The sequence below is a fragment of the Stenella coeruleoalba genome, assembly GCF_951394435.1.
Source record: "Stenella coeruleoalba genome assembly, chromosome: 9".
Classification (NCBI taxonomy): Eukaryota; Metazoa; Chordata; class Mammalia; order Artiodactyla; family Delphinidae; genus Stenella; species Stenella coeruleoalba.
The window spans coordinates 91,802,998-91,820,167 of NC_137155.1; the positions used below are offsets into that span (position 1 = coordinate 91,802,998).

Here is a 17,170-nt window from a genome sequence, read left to right on the forward strand (position 1 = left end):
TTTTAAATACTGAAAGTCTTTTACTTAGATTTCTGTATAAAATGACAACTCATTTCTTTAAACAGATGATTTCAACACAGGACTGGTTGTTATGCTGTGACAACATAAAGATCCAGAATTTCAGAGGCTTTTCACCCCCCAGCTGGCGTCCCATGCCCCTCAGAGGTCAGCTGAGCGTTCGCCCCACCTCTCCCTGCAGTGTGACCCAGGCCGGTGGAACCGCCACCTCCTCAGAAATCACACGTGGCCACAGGAAAGTGGAGAATGAGGAAAACCATGGGCTGACTGACTCGTAACTTTCATCTGGAAATGATATTTGTCACTTCCGCTCACATTTCATCAGCTCACGAAAGTTAGATGGGCTTTGCCACTGTACCGCGCACCTACAGAAAGCCGACTTGGACATTTGAAGAGCGTGAATAACGACGACTACAAATACCTTTATCGACAGCATACCTCCTCCCTCCCTCCCCCAAATCTTTGGCAGTATTTGCTTCACTTTTCCTCCAATCTTAAAAAAAAATAATCTGTGAATGTCCACAGGAGTTAGTCACAGATGTAAACATCACTTATTGTTGTGTGGTGGCAGGAAAGACGTTGAGATGGTAGTTTTGTGCAAATGGGAAAGAAGTTTCACTCATCACCGGTGGTCCCCCAACCGTGTGCAATCGGCAAGCACACAGAAAGAGCTCACTTTCAATGTAGGCAGTGACCAGGCAGCAACACGCATTAAGGACAGGCTTATACATAAGCTTCCACTGCCTTTTCTGAGACACAAAGAAGGCTGCTCCGAACATCAACCCCCCCTAAACTCCAGCACTAAGCCATTATCACCACCTGGGTCACGCCTAGACCATTCTCCCCACCAGACTCGGACATGCCGCCAACGGCGCAGCTCCTGATGAGCCTCTTCCTACTTTCTGGACACCAAAAAAACCAGAGGCTTGAGTCTCTGGCCCGGCTCAGATCCCCAACACTTCCACCTCGCCTCAGGCTTTCTAGCACCCCTCTGGGTCCCCAGCAAGGCCTCAGCAGCAGCAGCTGAAGGTGAACTTTGGGCACTTCTGGAAGGGAGCAGTTTCAGCTAAAAATCCACCAGAAGGGAGCTTACAGGAACAGACTCCTCAGTGGACCTTCAGCTATGACCATGACTACAGTAAGTTGCAATACACACAACCCTAGATGTGGAGACGTTTTCAATAGCATTAATTCTTAATATAGATATTACAACTATTAATTCTTAATTATAGATACTAAATTATTTTACAAACAGGCACTGTAAAAAGGTTACTGAAGGTCTTCCATTGGAGTGGTGGAAGGGTTTTTATTTTAATAATAAAAAATTTACATAGGGAATTCCCTGGTGGCCCAGTAGTTAGGACCCCACACTTTCACTGCTGAGGGCCTGGGTTGGATCCCCTGGTCAGGGAACTAAGATCCCACAAGCGACGCGGCACGGTCAAAGAGAAAAAAAAAATCACGTAATAGAATTAGGAACAAAAACAGCGTTATTTGCGGGTCTGAAGCAGGTTCAACCAGCACATGGCAACAGAAACTGTCAGTGCCACTGTCCAATAAAGAAGGCCTAAGGGTTAGTCTTAAAAATCCTAAAAAGAAATTTGATGATCCCAGCTGGTAAGGTTTTCCTCTTTATCTCTCAGACATTTCTCAGCAGGCTAGATGTTTTAGGAAAGGTGTCAACTTTTCTCAATGAACCTATATCCACAGAAATTTGACCAACGGATGAACTGATCCAAGAGGCGATGAAAGAAACAAATATGCTTTGACATCTGCACAGTTCAAAATGGCTCATTACACAAAACAGAAAGCCAAATTACGGGTTTTTAAAATTGTTTTATTTGGGAAAAGTGCGTCTTACAAAAGGGCAGCTGCAAAATACAGAGACCTCTGCAACAATTACTTGTTTTTGCTTAACGTGAAAGAATGAGTGGTATCCAAGGAATCAAAGCAGTAGATGGACAAATCAGGGGCATCTCCAAGTTATTTTCAGGAAATAGAGCAACAAAACGCAAATTTATAATTTCTGATCAAGGAATTCTTCTAACAATTTAACTTTAGCTTATCTCGTGGATTACCACCTCTCCGTCCCCTTTTAGTGGAAAAGCATCACTTACTACTGCAAACCAATTACTCCACTACAGGAAACACCTTAGAACATAGTTTTGAATCACACCTGTCTAGCTGCAAAGCTCAGGGATGGAATGAGGCAAATACCCACAAAAACGAACAGAAAAACCCGACAACAAAACCCCTCAAATGAGGACAAAGGTTTGTCAAAAAGTGCCTGGACTAGAAAGTCTAGGAGATCATAAAACATTAAATACAACTGTGTAACTGAGACCCAGTTTGTGTTAATACATGAGACAACCAGATAGTTTGAACTTCTATGGCTAAGCCCATTTCCCTATTTATAGAGACAGAGCTAGCCCTGCTCTATTAACAGCTACCAATGTACTGCTTTGTCCTTTAAGATCTATTTGCCACACGAGGCTGAAACCACTAAACTTGAGTTTTTCCACTAAGGCTACAGACACTGCATCTATGCAGGGATGAGAAGCTTGTTACACACTCACACGTACCAAGTCTATCAGCCCTTGGGAGTCAACTTCCAACTCTGCATTTATTTTATTCCACTATATCTTTATATGTGTTCTTTCACAATTTTCCTATCAGGCTAAACACAGTAAAAATCTCAACACAGTCGCACCTGGTTCTGGTTACCCAGCAGTAGTACTTGTGTGCAATTAAACAAGAGACCAAAACCACAGAACAAGTGCACAGGGTGGGGATTACAGGGCAGGGAACAGATATAAAAACACAGATGTGCAGAATTCACCAGAAACCTCAAGCATCTGCCTAAGTCTATAGCAGAAGGCTACATGCCACAGTTCAGATCCTTCACCTATCACCCCAATTCTTGGACCCCACAGCAGGGCCAATGCTGTTACTTTTGAACCTGGGGTCCTCAAAAGTGAGTACTGCAAATCCAGAAATGCTACCCTTGAACTGTGTGAATCTGGCTGAAAACAGATGACGCAACAAACCTACACTCTAACTGTCTGACAGTTAAATTCATGTTACAAAAAAAACTAACTTTAAGATTTATTTTTGTAACTTTCTGAAACAGAGAAAACAACATACTCCTTGGGGAAAGGTGAGGGATTGAGAAGACAGGCCCTGGGTAAAACTTGTTACGACAGCACCTGGAGTCGCGAGGCCTGCCTAGGAGAGAACCACGGGCGCTGCCGCCACGAGCGGGCACGGCTGCCGTCTGAGGCTCAGCAGACCAGTTCACACGCCCCGCAAAGCTGCTATAGATCCAAGTCATAAAAATCTTCCAGCTCATCGTGAAACAAGTCCCACTCGTCTTCAGAGTCCGTCAGGTCGTCGTCCCCACCTGCAGCCAAAAGCATAAGCAACATCTCGCCCAGCTCGAAGGTGACAACCTCTTCGTCGTCGTTGTCGAAGGGGTTGCCGTGCTCTCTTTCCTCAATGAGCTCCCAGAAGTGGTTCCTTCGTTGGGCCTGTAAAAAACAGGGCCGTGATAGGGATGGCACTGCCGAGTAGCATCTTCTATTCTCTTGTTTCTAAGGCAAAACGTCCAGCACACCAGAGGGCATGACGAACCAGACTTCTTATTTAGGGTTTCGACTTTACCAATTCCTCCCCTCTGGTTACTTGAGGCCAACAGCTTAGTCTAGAGCTTTAAGCATTCTAGTTTCTCCTCTCACAGCCCTCCCAGTTTGCCGAAGTTGGTTTCCTCCTTTAATGCTCTAGTCTCGTTCCCAGTGTTAATCTTCTCCTTCCCCTACCCCAATCTGTGCGGGACTCAACTGAGAGTGTGGTATTTCCCCTCCTTCAAAAAAACAGTGAGAGTTACCCGGTATCTGCTTGATGTTCCCACTTTCTGTCTCTGTGGCTCCTCTCTACGGCCATCAGGGTACGCATGCTTGTAAAAACAGTTCCCTCCAAATGGACAGCTCCCGCGTCCTTCATCAAAATACCTGCACGCCTTGTTGCTGGAAAGGAAAATATCGCAACCCTTATTCACAGTGGATTTCAGGTCTGTATTTGACTATCATCCAGGGTTTCTTTAAACAGGGAGGGATAGAACTGGTACGTCTGTTTACATCCCTTCCCAAGGTGTGTTCTTAAACACGTGTGTGCTATTGCATGAAACACTGACCAGAAACGGAAAATGGTCAAGTCTACTGTTTAACAGCCCTAGTACCGCAGATCCAGCAGAGGGAAAACCTTCGAGAAAGCCCACACACAGGAACATAGGACAACTGTAACATGGAATCAGGACAAGGCAGACCCCATTCCTGGGGCTTTAGCTCTCTCAGCAGTGCAGACTTCATGGTAACGCAGCCCTCTGGCGTGCACCCCAAGGACTGTGTTATAGCAAGATACAGAACAGGTTAAGTGTTATCAGCGGTGACAAAATAAACTGTACTGGGAAGTAAAAGAAAGGGTAGGAAGGAGGTAAGAGTATATAATGCAGCACTGTTCTTTTCAAAGTGAACCCAAGCGACGTTGGGATCTTAGGTTGAGAAAAGGCTGCAGTGCTCATACCTCATTGCCTCCTTGTATTTCTGAATGAGTTTCTGCTTCTCTTCTTTCTCCTCCACCCAGTACTCACTTGGAATGACAAAGTTAGATGTGATGCGGCATTCTGGGCAGGACCTGGGAAACAATGAACAGGCTGCAATGCAAATTCCCCTTCACAGGCCCACTCTCCTTCAAGGACACACCCTGGTGTGTCACCTCCAGGTTTAAAGATTTAACTGAAAGGCAAATGGGCTTTTCCTGAAAGGGTTCCACACACTGGTCACACAACTGACCATTTATTTTGAGGCAAGACAAACTCCTTTATAAATTCAACTCAACGGCTAGCCAGTTCATTAAAAAAAATAATAATAACTTAGGTTAAAAAAAAAAAAGAAGACATTTCACACAGACTCCTTTTTCTTTCGTTTAAATAAATTTATTTCTTGTAACTTTGCTCTGTTTAGATTATGTAGTTTTTGTTCAGTTATGAGAACAATCTTTAAAGGATGGTGGATTATTGGCTAGCTTAATGGATGGAATAGGAAAGTGGAAAATGTAAAATGTCAGGAAACATACATTCAGAGCTAGATAAGTTTGTTCTCTGAACCTAAACTGGCTAATCCATTAAACACAATCTCCTCAGAAAAAAGCACGAAGATTCTACTAACTGATACATATGGTTTCCTCATTCAAATAAAAGTAGATATATCAACTAATCTAGAAGCTAGCTGAAATACAAAGAAGAAATCCCAATTAGAAGAACCCCCAGTTTCAAGATAAAATGCATGCATTTAAATGCGGTCCATCTGGTTGAAAGTTGGCACAAGATACTAAATTCTTCCCCAAAATAGAAAAGCACAAACGAAGACTGGGGAGGAGCCTCACTTTATGATCTTGCTCTCAAATTGCTTAGCACTCCTCCACTTGCGAATACACTTGAGACAGTAGGTGTGGTTGCAGTTGGAGAGGATCCCGAAGCGGCGCTCGCTGGGGTTGGCTTTTTCATAGACCACCTCCATGCAGATCCCACACACCATGTCCTTGCTGCGCTGCACGGCAAACGAGAGCTCCATGTCCTTCTCATGGGCCTCGATGCAAGACTAGAAGAAGTGGAGAGAGATGCAATCAAGTCATGGAATCACAACAACTTGACAGCTAAAGACTCCTGTGCAGAGAATCGAACAGTCAAGTGAAAAGATAATGTTCCCAATATGACACTGAAGACAGCTTTGTTCACCAGTGAGTACAGGTGCACCGACATCTGGGGACTTCACGATACTATAAAGGCAAACTCTGAGGACTCAACTGCAGGAACTAAAAAATTACCTAATTTTCTCTATTCTGCAACTCAACCCCTGCTGTTATTCACACTATAGTTTTTCACACTAAGTTTGTTGATTTTACAGGTTTCTAGATGGAAAATGTAATTAGGATTAAGGCTGTAATTTATAACCTATCAGAAAATAAGGGTGAAGGAAACTAACCTTTATTAGGTGACAATTATGTGCCAGGCATATAATTCACATTCAAAATAAAACAGCTTTATTGAGATATAACTTACATCCCATATAATGCATTCATTCAAAGTGTACAATGAAATGGTTTTTGGTATATGCACTGAGCTATACAACCATCACCACAATCAATACTAGGACATTTTCATTACCCCAAAGGGAAACTCCAAACCCACAGCAGTCACTTACTTTCCCCGACACAACACCTGTAGCCCTAGGCAACGACACATCTGTGGATACGCTTATTCAGGACATTTCGTATAAATACACGGCCCTCTGTGACTGCCTTTGTTCACTTCGCACATTTTCAAGGTATCTATGGTGGCACAATATATGATTATTTCATTTTCTTTTTCTTGCTGAGTAATATTCCATCGTATGGAGACCACAGTTTGTTTTTCCATTTTCAGATGATGGACATTTTGGTTGTTTCTGCTTTGGGGCTGTTATGAATAGTGTGCTATGAACACTCATGTGCAAGTTTCTGTGTGGACATCACATACTTTTTATTTTAAATGAGGTATAATTTACATAACATTATATTACACATATTTTAATCTCTAAGAAACATGCTAATTATAGGAAATACAAAAAAGCAATAGAAAAGTCACCCATAGTCCCATATAACCAGTTATTTTAGTATATATTTTTATCCTTTTCCTAAACCTTTTTTTAAACATCTTTATTGGAGTATAATTGCTTTACAGTGGTATGCTGGTTTCTGCTGTACAACAAAGTGAATCAGTTCTACGTATACATATATCGCCATATCCCCTCCCTTTTGCGTCTCCCTCCCACCCTCCCTATCCCACCCCTCTAGGTGGTCACAAAGCACCGAGCTGATATCCCTGTGCTATGCGGCTGCTTCCCACTAGCTATCTATTTTATATTTGGTAGCATATATATGTCCATGCCACTCTCTCACTTCATCCCAGCTTCCCCTTGCCCCTCCCTGTGTCCTCAAGTCGATTCTCTAGTAGGTCTGTGTCTTTATTCCTGTCCTGCCCCTAGGTTCTTCATGACTTTTTTTTTTTTACATTCCATATACATGTGTTCACATACGGTATTTGTTTTTCTCTTTCTGACTTACTTCACTCTGTATGACACACTCTAGGTCCATCCACCTCACTACAGATAACTCAATTTCGTTTCTTTTTACGGCTGAGTAATATTCCATTGTATATATGTGCCACATCTTCTTTATCCATTCGTCTGTTGATGGACACTTAGGCTAAACTTTTTTTTTTTTTTAAAAAACAATCCCCTGAAGTAGGCACTGCTCTCCCGAATATATACAGGGGTTCAAACTGCTACATCACACAGCCAATACGCTGAGAAGGCAGAGGTCAAACCACACTCCACTGCTTCACCACCACCCACAGCCAAAGTGAGTTTATTAAGAGATGATTATGATTAGAAGCAAAACCTGCTCCAATAAATATAAGGTTTTTAATACAGGGTCTTCCCAACAAAAAGAAATTCATGCAGTAAATGGGCTTAGGAAACCATAGTTTGAAACCTTCATCCATCGCTGATGAGAATGTAAAACAGTGCAGTCACTGTGGAGAAAGTTTGGCAGTCGCTCAAAATATGAAGCATAGAGTTACCATGTGACCCAGCAACTCTATTCCAAGGTAATCAAGACATATGTCCACCAAAATTTACACACGAATGTTCATGGCATTATTCATAATAGCTGAAAGGTGAAACAACCCAAATGGAAAAACAAAGTGCTGTGCAGCCATACGGAGGATTATTACTCAGCCATGAGAAGGAAGGAAGTACTGATACCCGCTCTAACACAGACGGATCCTGAGAACATCTTGCTAATCTTTAGCCAGCCACAAAAGGCCACATATACGAAATGTCCAGAACAGGGAAATCCATAGAGACAGAAAGTAAAACAGTTGTTGCCAGGAGCTGGAGGGAGGGAAGAACGGAGAGCAGTGGAGCTAATGAGCCAGAGGCTTCTTTTCTGGGATAATGAAAATGTCCTAAAATTAGAGAGAATAGTGGTTGCACAACTCTGCGAATATACTAAAAACCAATGAAATGTGCATTTTAGAAGAGTAAATTGTATGGAATGTGAATAGAGAAGCTGTTATTTTAAAAAAGAAGAAATAAAAAGGAAAAAAAGCCCCAAAAAGTCTGAGGTTCTAAAGCACAATTTTCTTGATAAAGCAGTCAAGAAGCCTAGGGAGGAGAACACCCCCAACTTAATGATAATCACCATTCAATTCACCAAACGTTTCTTTGAAATGAACTGACAATGTTGTGAAAGGGAAAACATAGTTCTCACACCTATTAACAGAATATCTTCCTTAAGACTTACTTTTATATGTTGTGATCTTTGGGCAGCATCCATTGGGTGGAGGACCTGCAGCCCACACATATCACACGAGTCTCCGTGGAGATACACACAGTTCTCCCCATATCGGCACTCTCCCACCGCAGCATAGGGGCAGAGCTGCTTCTTTGTTTCCACTGCAGTTTGCTCCTTCTCTGATTCTTCCTTGGTCACTGAGCCCTGCAGGGGTGCTTCAGTGGAGGAAGGGGCAGCTGAAAACGTTTAAGAGTGTGGTAAAGGTCCAAAACGGATAAGGCAGATACATGAACTATAAATAAGGTAACTGAGAAACTAACTGAAAAGAAAAAAAAAAATGAAAAGAACTTCAGTTAAACTACAAAGCAGTCTATTGAACTAATTCCCTTACTCTTGAAAAAATGAATTTCTTCTGATACTGACATTTCCAAGATTAGCCTTGTTTTAAAATTTTTTTTAAAAACCTTTTTACGTATTTCTTGTGCAACTGTACTGATTAAAGGAGAGATGCTTGGGACTTCCCCGGTGGCACTGTGGTTAAGAAATCCGCCTGCCAATGCAGGGGACACAGGTTCAATCCCTAGTCCGGGAAGATCCCACATGCTGCGGAGCAACTAAGTGTGTGTGCCACAACTACTGAGTCTGTGCGCGCCACAACTACTGAGTCTGTGCGCTAGAGCCCGTGCTCCGCAACAAGACAAGCCACCACAATGAGAAGCCCACACACCACAATGAACAGTAGCCCCCGTGCGCAGCAATGAAGACCCAATGCAGCCAAAAATGAAAAATGTTTAAAAAGAAAAAGTAAGGGAGAGCAAGAGGCTTCAGTTTTTCAAAACATTCTAAATTCATTACTATTGGGATTCAAAAGTTTCTTTCACTCCATCTGTTAAGTCTTAGGTAACCTAATTTAAGAGTATTAAGATTAGACTAAATATGAAGATTGGAAGCAGGAAGCTTGTGAAAACTCAGCTAATTGATGAACTACTCCCTATCCCTCTGACCTGTTTTTATTCTTCAAAATACTCACTACGGCCACAGTAGGGCTGCCCAGGAACAAACTCAATGGCGTTCACCCAGTCTTCTGAACCTGCTCCTACAGTTGAAAAGTTTGAATTTCTTGACTCAGCTTCGCCCATATTCATTTCAACAATCGGTCCAACTACTGATGAGAGACTTGAGGAAGCAGCAAGGGGTGACTTTGCAGTTAGATCTGTAGCAGTTGCTTCTTCCTGTTTCAATGGCTTGCTGTGTTCATATCTTAAAAATAAAATAAAACAAAATTTAAAAAGCCGGCAGTCACTGTCTAACCAGAAGCCTCTAGATGGAATATATTCCCTATCCTGTCCTTGGGTTCTTTTCAAACTACTGTGCCTATGAATCACGTGGAAAACTGTTAAAAGGCAGATACCTAATTTCTAAGTCTGGTGCAGCCCGGAGTTTTGCGTGTCTAAGCAGCCCTCACGTGTGCCACTGCTGCTGCTCCAGGGAGGGACCAGTGTGAGCAGCAAGGCCATGAACCAGGGGTCAGCAAACTTAGAGTCAAATACACACAGATTCGGGGCTCTGCAGGTCATATTGCCCATGTTACAACTATTCAACCCTGCAGCTGTGGTTCAAAAGTAGCCATAGGGGGCTTTCCTGGTGGCGCAGTGGTTAAGAATCCACCTGCCAATGCAGGGGACACGGGTTCGAGCCCTGGTCCAGGAAGATCCCACATGCCGTGGAGCAACTAAGCCCGTGCGCCACAACTACTGAGCCTGCGCTCTAGAGCCCGTGAGCCGCAACTACTGAAGCCTGCGTGCCTAGAGCCCGTGCTCCGCAACAAGAGAAGCCACCGCAGTGAGAAGCCCGCGCACCGCAACAAACAGTAGCTCCCGCTTGCCACAACTAGAGAAAGCCCGCGCGCAGCAACGAAGACCCAACGCAGCCAAAAATAAATAAAATTAAAAAAAAAAAAAAAAGCAGCCATAGGCATTATCTAAATGACAATGCGTGCTGTGTTCCAGTAAAACTTTACAAAAACAGCCTTTGGTCAGGTTTGCCCTACAGGCCATATAGTTCACCTACCCATGCTGTAGAACATCTATTACCCTTCAAATTCCACTCTAATTAGGAGTTTCAGACAGTTGACTACCGTTCCCATGGCAAGTCTGCTAAAGAGATTGTGCAGCCAAAATTAACATTGATTAAGAAAGCAAGGCTGACACTCAAATTCAACAAGTAAATATGTGAAACATTTTACCAACACATAAAATTCCCCCAATATTAAAACGCAGAGATAGTATTTACAAAATATGCAGTATGTATTTTCTTTTCCCACATCCATCCATTCACCTAATTTTCTTTTCTAAATTCTTACCCTACGCATCTTCTGCTTGCTTTTCATCTGTAAAATTATCATTGACCCTTATCCCCAAATACAGAAAAAAACTGTTTATTTCCTTTGAGAAGCACCTTGCTGCCTGAGAAAATCCTCACAATTCTTTGAGCATTCTATGCTGAGAGATTCACCCAGACACAATAAATTAATTATGAATGCAGTATATAAACTGTGTTATACAGTATGTATCCAGCAGTTGTTGTAATTAATCAGTTAACTGGGCAGTACTAAGCATGGATCATCTGTGTTATAGGCGTCTGGGTTTACATCTAAGGAAGAGGTAACACTTTAACTAAAGACTGTCCTTTAGCTTATGGCAAACATTTGCTGAGCTGGTCTTTATCCTTATATTATCTCAAATCTTCCTATTTCCTACTCCTAAGCATTAGGTAACCTACTCTGCTTTGCAGTACAAGTAATTTGAGTATCCTGATATCAGCTACAAAACCCAGTGCACTTATCCCACAGACTGGAATTATGCCAGCTGAAAATATGCTCTTTCACTTGCACCACCTCACTTCATCATCAAAAAACTCTGAGAAAGTACTCTTTCGTTTTATAGATGACGTGTAAGTAGTGCTCTAGGTCTAATGTGACTCCAAAGCCACCCTGTAAAAGAGAGCAGCCATTAGCCGTATCTAGCTGTTTATACTTAAATAACATTTAAAACTCAGTTCCTTGGTCCTGGCACTAGCTACGTTTTCAAGTGTTCAATAAGTAGTCACACGTAGCTAGGGGGTCACCTTTTTGGGCATTCACCCTATCACACAAAGTTCTATTAAACAGCACTGCTCTGAAGTTTGTTTCAGAGCCTTAAGGAACCTTAGAAATCTATCCCCAGATCCTCACATTTTAACTGCTTTCACCGCCTTTAAGTTAGAAAAGAACCCGGGTTTCAGAATTAAGACAGGCTCGAATTTAAAATGCCAGCTTCACCAATAGAGAAAGCCTTCAGGGCTTTGGGAAAGTTTTAAAGGATTAAATAAAACTAAATGTCAAGATACATAAAGGGTCTAAGAAATAGATATGACACCCATATTTTAGTTCTCTTTCTTTCTCCTTTGCCATATTCATTTCAAGAATTTCAGGGTAAATGACTCAAAAAACTACTTAAAAGATAGGACTCGAATGCTTATCACCATCTATCAAATTGCAAATACTACCAAGTTTTTGAAAGGAGTGCATTTTGGTTTTAAGGAAAATTTATCAAGGAATCAATAAGGTATAAATAAAAATTTTGAAAGCACAGAATATTAGCAAGAAAGTTCACACTTGTAAATAGTGCAGAATGTATCTATATAAAATACGCTTCTGAAGTAAAATTTTGTGAGTAAGCACTAGGAAAGGTAGGGCACAAATAAGAAAGAAAAAAGCAAGAAAGAAAATGACAAAGGCAAAAGCAATACTCCCATTTTGAAAGGAGTTTACTAAAAACTAATGGTTCAGTGAAGCATGAACTCTTCGTAGAAAAGGGACTGGCCCCCTACGGCCCTCAAGTCAAACCCAACGGGAGCTAGGAATGGTTTTGGCATTTTTAAATAGTTGGAAAAAAGATCATTTTATGACACGAAAAGTAATTGAAATTAAAATTTCAAGGACTTCCCTGGGTGGGCCAGTGGTTAAGACTCTGCACTCCCAATGCAGGGGGCATGGGTTTGATCCCTGGTCGGGGAACTAAGATCCCGTGTGCCACACAGCATGGCCAAAAACAAAATTAAGAAAAAATAAAATAAAATAAACTCTCTCTCAGAAATGTTTAAATTAATTAACTAATTAAATAAAATTTCAGTGTCCCAAAATAAAGTTTCATTGGAACACAGCCACATCTATTAGCTTATGTATTTACCTAGGGCTGTTTTTGTGCTACAAGAAACCGTATGGCCTGCCCAACCACAAATATTAATTCTCTGGTCCCACACTGAAAGTCTTCCAGGCCCCGTTAAAGAAAATCCTCACATCTACTGGATTCAGTCCATGACAGTGGCTTTGTAAAGTTATTAATTCTTTAAGAAATTAACACAGAATTGCTGATCCTTTAAGCCACAGTGGTAAGTTAATACTGAGGCAACACTGAAACTAATATTGAGTTTTTCTTTCACATCTTGCAAAGAATACTTTGATACAGTATCAGTTTCTATCTAAGGAAGTTTAATCCATTTTTCTTCTACCTCTACACAAAAGACAGACACTCCTCCCTCTGGTTGGCTTGCAACTCCCCACCCCCAATCATTCTGAGCTTTGATATCTGCCTTTAAAGATTTTAACTTATGGGATTTGGTAGGTCTATAGGGCAAAAAAAAAAAAAAAAAAAAATCCCTCCAAAGGGGAATTCCCTGGTAGTCCAGTGGTCAGGACTCCAGGCTTCCACTGCAGGGAGCATGGGTTCAATTCCTGGTCAGGGAACTAAGATCCCGCATGCCTCATGGTCACTCCAAAGGAAACAAGATCTACCATAACAATGGTTGTCAACCAAGGCAGTCCTGTCCCTTTCCCAAGTGGGTGTTCAGAAACAATGCCCAGGAGTTCTAATGGCACTTACTCAGTGGGGGCAAAGGATGCTAGATCTCCTGCAACAGTCCTGAGCAACAAAGAACTGGCATCACTAAATAACAGCACCCCATTATGCAACACGGATGCAGCAATACTTCTGCAATACGGATACAGCAACACTTCTGCAACACAGATGCAGCAACACTTCTGACCTGTTGGAACTAGGATATCATTTCATTATAAACTAGTCCCTTCATGAGGAGTTAAACTACTCAAAATCCCTGGGCATTGGCCAAGTTGCATAAAAAGATCTCTACATAGTAAGAGTGAAAAGTAGGCTTAAGCCCCCAAGTACAATTTTAATGAGGAAACAGTCAGTCTTGGATCTTGGGACAAGCCACTCCATGAGATTCCTTCCTTAGCTAATCTATAATCAAGCTCTTAATAGTCACCTATATCAGCCTGTCCCAAACAATTATCACCAAACTTTCCTTTCAGGTAGACTATTGGGATGTAGGTTTCTCTAACTCCTTTCACTTTACCCTAAGAGCACTAAACCCAGCTCAATTAGGATCATTCCCCAAAAACGGAGCTGTATACCCTTACTAAAGAGAAAACTGCTGATTAACACACGGAGCCTAGGCCTTAGCTCGGATTTCTTCAATTTACCCCCTTATTTCCCAGTTATTTCACCTCTATGGTCCAATCATATGAGTACCTCTTCTGAAATAAGAGGCTCATCTGTTAACAGCCATAATTTTCCACAATCTATCACACAGTATATTATTCTCCAAGTCTCTCTGCTGCACACCTTAGAGCCCCGTGTCCACTCTTGCTTACATTCAATTCCTCTCTCCCTATAGTTTACAAGGATTCTCAACTGACTGCCTAGTCAAGGAATTACGTTGGTTTAAAAATCCTGCAGAGGAGGTGGAGTCAAGATGGCAGTGTGGGAAGACGCAGAGTTAGCGTCTCCCCACAACTAGGACACCTGCTGGCCGCTGGTGGTGAACTCTGACACCCAAGGAGACAGGAGGAACCCCAAAGTGAACCGGTAGGACATAGGGAGACTGACGGCAGGAGAAGTGGAGGCCAGACAGGATGGGTGCCCCTGCGGGCAGGGAGATCAGGAGAGGCAGGCGGGAGGGGCCCTCCAGGAGGAGGGGAGGGCGTTGCCCCGCCTACTCAAGCCCAGGAAGCCTGCTGGGCTCCCAGGTGAGGTTCCCGGCCCTCTGAGACCAACCTCTGCTCCTTGAGCCGAAGCCCCAGCCCCCACAGTCCCCAAGGCCTTTTCCAGCACTGTGGGTCCTGAGCACTGGCCCCACCCACTGCCCAAACCTTGCCCTTGCTTGGGTCCCACTCTCCACAGCTAAGGCCTTTCTCCCCTGCCCCCAACTTTTTCATTTCCTTCCTCCTTTTTTTTTTACTATTGTGATACTGATGCACCTTCTGGTTGTTGACTCATCTATATTTTATTTCTATATTCTTCCTAAAATATCTGCTAATTTCCTAGGCTAATTTTATTTTTTACTATATTATTGGGTTTTTTCTTTTTTTTTGCCACCCCAGGCAGCTTGTGGCATCTTGGTTCACAAGCCCGGAGTCGGGGTGAAGCTCCTGTGGTGGGAGTTCCAAGTCTGAACCACTGTACTAACAGAGAAACTCAAACCCCAGGGAATATTCATCGGAGTGAGGCCTCTCGGAGTCTCTCACCTCAGCAACAAAACCCAGCTCTACCCAATAGCCTACAAACCCCAGTGTTGGAAGCCTCAGGCCAAACAACCAGTAAGACAGGAACATAATCCCACTCAAAAAAAAAAAAAAAAAAAGGAGAGAGGGAGAGAGAGAGAGAGCAAAAAAATATATCACAGATGAAGAAGCAAGGTAAAAACGTACAGGACCAAATAAATGAAGAGGAAATAGGCAATCTACCTGAAAAAGAATTCAGAGTAATGATAGCAAAGATGATCCAGAATCTCAGAAACAGAATGGTGGCACAGATTGAGAAAATACAAGAAATGTTTAACAAAGATCTAGAAGAACAAACAGAGATGAACAACACAATAAATGAAATGAAACATACACTAAAAGGAATCAGTAACAGATAACTGAGGCAGAAGAACGAATAAGTGAGCTGGAAGACAAAATGGTACAAATAACTTCCGAGGAGCAGAATAAAGAAAAAAGAATGAAAAGAATTGAAGACAATCTCAGAGACCTCTGGGACAACACTAAAAGCACCAACATTCGAATTATAGGGGTCCCAAAAGAAGAAGAGAAAGAGAACGGGTCTGAGAAAATATTTGAAGAGATTATAGTTGAAAACTTCCCTAACATAGGAAAGGAAATAGTCACCCAAGTCCAGGAAGCACAGAGAGTCCCATACAGGACAAATCCTAGGAAGAACACACCAAGACACATATTAATCAAACTAACAAAAATTAAATTCAAAGAAAAAATATTAAAAGCAGCAAGGGAAAACAAAAAATAACATACAAAGGAATCCCCATAAGGTTACCAGCTGATTTTTCAGCGGGAACTCTTCAGGCCAAAAGGGAGGGGCAGGATATACTTAAAGTGATGAAAGAGAAAAACCTACAACCAAGATAACTCTAACCAGCAAGGATCTCATTCAGATTTGATGGAGAAGTCAAAAGCTTTTCGGAAAAGCAAAAGCTAAAAGAATTCAGCACCACCAAACCAGCTTTACAACAAATGCTAAAGAAACTTCTCTAAGCGGGAAACACAAAAGAAAAAGACCCACAAAAACAAACCCAAAATGATTAAGAAAATGGTAATAGGAACATACATATCGATAATATCCTTGAATGTGAATGGATTAAATGCCCCAACCAAAAAACATAGACTGGCTGAATGGATACAAAAACAAGACCCATATATATGCTGTCTACAAGAGACCCACTTCAGACCTAGGGACACGTACAGACTGAAAGTGAAGGGATGGAAAAAGATATTCCATGCAAATGGAAATCAAAAGAAAGCTGGAGTAGCAATACTTGTATCAGATAAAATAGACTTTAAAATAAAGACTGTTACAAGAGATAAGGAGGGACACCACAGAATGATCAAAGGATCAATCCAAGAAGATGTAACAATTATAAATGTTTATGCACCCAACATAGGAGCACCTCAATACATAAGGCAAATGCTAACAACCATGAAAGAAATCGAAAGTAACACAGTAATAGTAGGGGACTTTAGCACCCCACTTACACCAATGGACAGATTATCCAAACAGAAAATAAATAAGGAAACACAAGCTTTAAATGACACAACAGACCAGGCAGATCTAATTGATATTTATCCACCCAAAAGTGGCAGAATATACTTTCTTCTCAAGTGCACATGGAACATTCTCCAGGATAGATCACATCTTGGGTCACAAATCAAGCCTCGGAAAATTTAACAAAACTCAAATCATATCAAGCATCTTTTCTGACCACAACGCTATGAGACTGGAAATCAATTACAAGAAAAAAACTGTAAAAAACAAAAATACATGGAGGCGGGCTTCCCTGGTGGCGCAGTGGTTGAGAGTCCACCTGCCGATGCAGGGGACACAGGTTCATGCCTCAATCCCGGAAGACAGCACATGCCGTGGAGCGGCTGGGCCCGTGAGCCATGGCCGCTGGGCCTGCGTGTCCGGAGCCTGTGCTCCACAACGGGAGAGGCCACAACAGTGAGAGGCCCGCGTACTGCAAAAAAAACCCCCCAAAAAACATGGAGGCTAAACAGTGCGCTACTAAATAACCAAGAGATCACTGAAGAAATCAAAGAAATTAAAAAATACATAGAAACAAATGACAACGAAAACACCACGACCCAAAACCTATGGGACATAGCAAAAGCAGTTCTAAGAGGGAAATT

The 17,170-nt window shown here is 42.1% G+C and overlaps 1 protein-coding gene across 3 annotated transcripts in view; it reads right to left on the reverse strand.

Annotated features, from left to right (window-relative positions):
* Positions 1-1,815: 1,815 nt before the first annotated feature.
* The window catches only part of MKRN1 (makorin ring finger protein 1), a 29,091-nt gene continuing 13,736 nt past the window's right edge, over positions 1,816-17,170 (reverse strand). For 2 of the 3 annotated variants that reach the window (XM_079932270.1, XM_079932271.1), the window contains exons 3-8: positions 9,440-9,669; positions 8,419-8,645; positions 5,458-5,672; positions 4,597-4,707; positions 3,902-4,040; positions 1,816-3,545 (exon numbers count right to left, since the gene is read on the reverse strand). In XM_079932270.1, coding sequence (XP_079788396.1) covers positions 3,333-3,545; positions 3,902-4,040; positions 4,597-4,707; positions 5,458-5,672; positions 8,419-8,645; positions 9,440-9,669 — 1,135 coding nt within the window. In that variant the 3' untranslated portion in view covers positions 1,816-3,332. The remainder of the gene's footprint in view (positions 3,546-3,901; positions 4,041-4,596; positions 4,708-5,457; positions 5,673-8,418; positions 8,646-9,439; positions 9,670-17,170) is intronic. The other variant, XM_079932272.1, reaches the window with a different exon arrangement.